The sequence below is a fragment of the Notothenia coriiceps genome, unplaced genomic scaffold, assembly GCF_000735185.1.
Source record: "Notothenia coriiceps isolate Sejong01 unplaced genomic scaffold, NC01 NC01_scaffold00010884, whole genome shotgun sequence".
Classification (NCBI taxonomy): Eukaryota; Metazoa; Chordata; class Actinopteri; order Perciformes; family Nototheniidae; genus Notothenia; species Notothenia coriiceps.
Window position 1 is genome coordinate 104 of NW_011343585.1, and position 3,352 is coordinate 3,455.

Below are 3,352 nucleotides of genomic sequence, written 5' to 3' on the forward strand. Positions count from 1 at the left end.
AAAGAAATCTCCTTTTTCCTTTGAAGTTGCTGTAAGAAGTTTTGTTTCTTGCTGTTTTTGTTATAAATGGGAGCACAAAAGTTTTAAAAAGGCTTTACTGAGAACACATTCTGTTCATCGGTTAAGATTGGTCAGCTGACCAATAATGTTCCTGCTGATGCGGTTAACCATTCAAAATAACATATCACATTTTAATGTAGAATCATGACATCCACTCATTCAACAACAGTACCAACCAATATTGGTGTGTTGATTGAAAGTAATACAGACATTCAGTCAGTTTGCTTGAATGAGCTTCACAAAAGTAACACTTGAGCTCATAAGGCTGTAATGTTGTATTGATCCACTTTATGTTCCTCTCTTTTGTTTTGTATTTGAGGAACTTGACCCTGTAGTGCTCTGTATTACACTGATGTAAATATCATTTTATTTTTTATGGTTCGGACATTAACTGTGTAACCATTATTACTGTACTTCCTGGAGTTTCATGAGTAGGTATGGGGGGGTTCAAAGAATATTGTGGAACATTTTCTAATCTTTTCTTCTGCCTCTTCTCTGTCATGCCATGATTGTTTACTGTGTAGTCTATTAGCTATTACAACTTTCACATGGCTGCCTTTTCGTTGAATTAATGGACTGGTAGAAGAGTGTAGAATGTTTTTCGTGTTTTGGTTTAATAGTAATAATGGTACAAATTTCAAGTTACAACTACAGCTTTAGTGGCAGACATGTTGACTGTACAATAAAAGTTGTCTTTTTTTCTTTAAAAAATGTGGTTTTTGAAGTTTATCGAAATGGGAGGATTATTTAATTACATATTTTGTAATATACTTACAATATCATTCACCTAGGTCAGAAAACTGAGCTCCTTCATACCCTAACTTTTGGTTTCCATGCATTCTCCCAGTATGCTAACTAAGCAGGCTAATACATTAAATATAATTATAAGTGTACATTTCTATTGGGATTAGCAGTGGTAAAGGTTGGGCAATGTATTTTACATAATGAGAAATGACACAATTGCCTGAATAAAAAACTGTTTTATTCTCAAGTGATCTTAAAAGCAACATTATAGATTATTGTTATGAAGCAGTCTGCTCAGCTGGTAGAGGGTCCTCAGAGTCAGAGACAAACTCCAGGTCTGGCTCCTCTGTAATGTTGTTGGTGCTGTCAGAGGGCATGTGGCAGCCCGAATCTCTTGGGAAGTTGTTCAAATCTTCCTTCCTGTTCTCGCCGGAGGTTCCAGCCTCCTGATTGGACTCATCCGCCAAATGATCAGCTGTGAAGCAGAGAAGACAGGTTTGTTGGATGAACTGTCCCATAGTTTAATAGATGAGCAGTTATAGAGTGATGCTGTGCTGACATTTATGTCTGACCCGGAAGCTAGCAGGCAATGGCTACCTTGACAAAAACCAATGGAATTTGGCATTGGATTTTGGAATATTGCAAAAAACAAGGTCTGTGGCATACACATGTTTATGAAACTTAGACCTTTTGTCTAATTACCAATTTTATAATAGTTAAAGAGTAAATGCAATTGCTGGAAGTAAATAGCAAACATTATGCCAAACGATCTATCATGTTCGCATGACTTCAGGTCAAAGCGGCTAAGCTAAGGTAGCTAATGTTTGGCATAATGTCATGTTCCTTTCTAGTCATTTGTTAGCGACCATATTTTTAAGACACGCAGAAGCCTTTTAAATGCACTAGTGGGGTATTTACTGACATATTTCACGTGGTAGAAGAAAATGTGAACACAGACCTTACTACATGGATCTAGCCAAAAACATGCTAAAAAATCAATCGACTTGATTAAGGAACCCAGAAATGTTAAAATGCTAACTCATTGCCAGGTCTGGGACTCATTCCTGCACAACTACAGTACTCCATTGCATTGAGGCTCAACAGCTCGTCTGTCAGCAGCTAATATCCCTATGTGTCCTGCTCTATTCTCAGTAACACTCTCGAGGGTTATCCTGTTATCTGTAACCTCTTTACCTGTGGCCTGCATATCTCCCAGTGTTCTCTCGAGGAGCAGTGTCACCTGTCCCTTTTAGCCTACTTTGTGAATCTTAAACCTCTGAGATTTTTCTGGATTTATCACGTCACAAAATGTGTGTTATGACACCATCTTTGGATGACCTTTTCTGTGTGTCACATTACTCACAGCATGGCTGCTGCAGGGAGCGGACAGCGGCCAGCAGACGATGCCTGAGCTCTGGATCCGTCACATTCAGCTCCGTCAGGTGATGCTCCCTCAACCTCAATAAGTCATCCACTGTTTTGTAACCGTGCTGCTGAAAAGACGAGGAATACACCTGGGGAAGCAAAGGAGAAGACACCACTCAGAAGCTGAAGTATCTGCCTATTAAATGGAAGTTAATAGTTACTTCATAAAATCTAAAAGACAAATACCTCCATTTTGAGGCACTTTAACACTTCCTGGACACTTGAGTTCTGTCTCAATTCGTGGGTTTGGGTTTCCTTGTGTGCATCAGGACTGTCCTCTGTTAGCACTTCCACATAAATGAACTTGAAATTTCCGATTCTGCCATTCAGCATGCCTGTCCATATTCCCATGGGAGGCTTGGCGATTATGTTAATCACATCTCCCTCCTAAAGATGAAATTGTAATTTAGTTTCATGACATTTATTTGATTTGGAGCATGTACAAAACACATACATCACATAGACAGAGAAGAGATGCTTTGTACAAGATCAGCTTTAGCTACTGTCCAAATGTGTGAGCAGCTAAGTTGCTGAGCAGATAGCAGCAACTTGGAAAAAGTTAAGTAAAACTGATATGATGAAGATGTCCATTAATTATTAAGATTCAGACTCAGAGGCACAGTGGTGCTTTGAACTAAATGCTAACATCAGCATATTGACTTGCTCATAAGGACAATGCTAACATGCTGATGTTTAGCTGGTATTATCATCATCTTAGTTCAATGTACTAGCATCTTAACATTTACTTGTAAGCACTTAACCCAAAGTGGAAAAAATCAAATCTTTTTGATGTGAACGCAACATCCCAGGAACTATCGGAACTATTTCTTGGAAAAGTACGGGAAAAGTACTCCGGTGTGAAAGCGCCTATTGCTATATCAGCGTTTTTCAGCATTTGCTTACACTAAAATATACTTAAGGAATTTGTTTGTTAATGGTATCGCTAATCCAAATTTAGATCACAGTTAAAGGTTGCATGTCATGCTTTTCTGGTTATTACTCGCCCCCTTGTGTGTTATGTAGCTTTTTCTGCATGTAAACGGTCTGCTGAGTCACAAACCCTCAAAGTACACCCTGTAGCGAGTAAAACTCTAACACAGAAAAAAAAAAATATATATATATA

At 38.4% G+C, this 3,352-nt stretch overlaps 1 protein-coding gene across 1 annotated transcript in view; it reads right to left on the reverse strand.

Moving 5' to 3' along the window:
- Nucleotides 1-577: 577 nt before the first annotated feature.
- LOC104946256 (SAM domain-containing protein SAMSN-1-like) overlaps nt 578-3,352 on the reverse strand; it is an 11,373-nt gene continuing 8,598 nt past the window's right edge. Inside the window, exons 12-14 of the mRNA XM_010772044.1 lie at nt 2,416-2,616; nt 2,168-2,318; nt 578-1,279 (exon numbers count right to left, since the gene is read on the reverse strand). Coding sequence (XP_010770346.1) covers nt 1,083-1,279; nt 2,168-2,318; nt 2,416-2,616 — 549 coding nt within the window. The 3' untranslated portion in view covers nt 578-1,082. The remainder of the gene's footprint in view (nt 1,280-2,167; nt 2,319-2,415; nt 2,617-3,352) is intronic.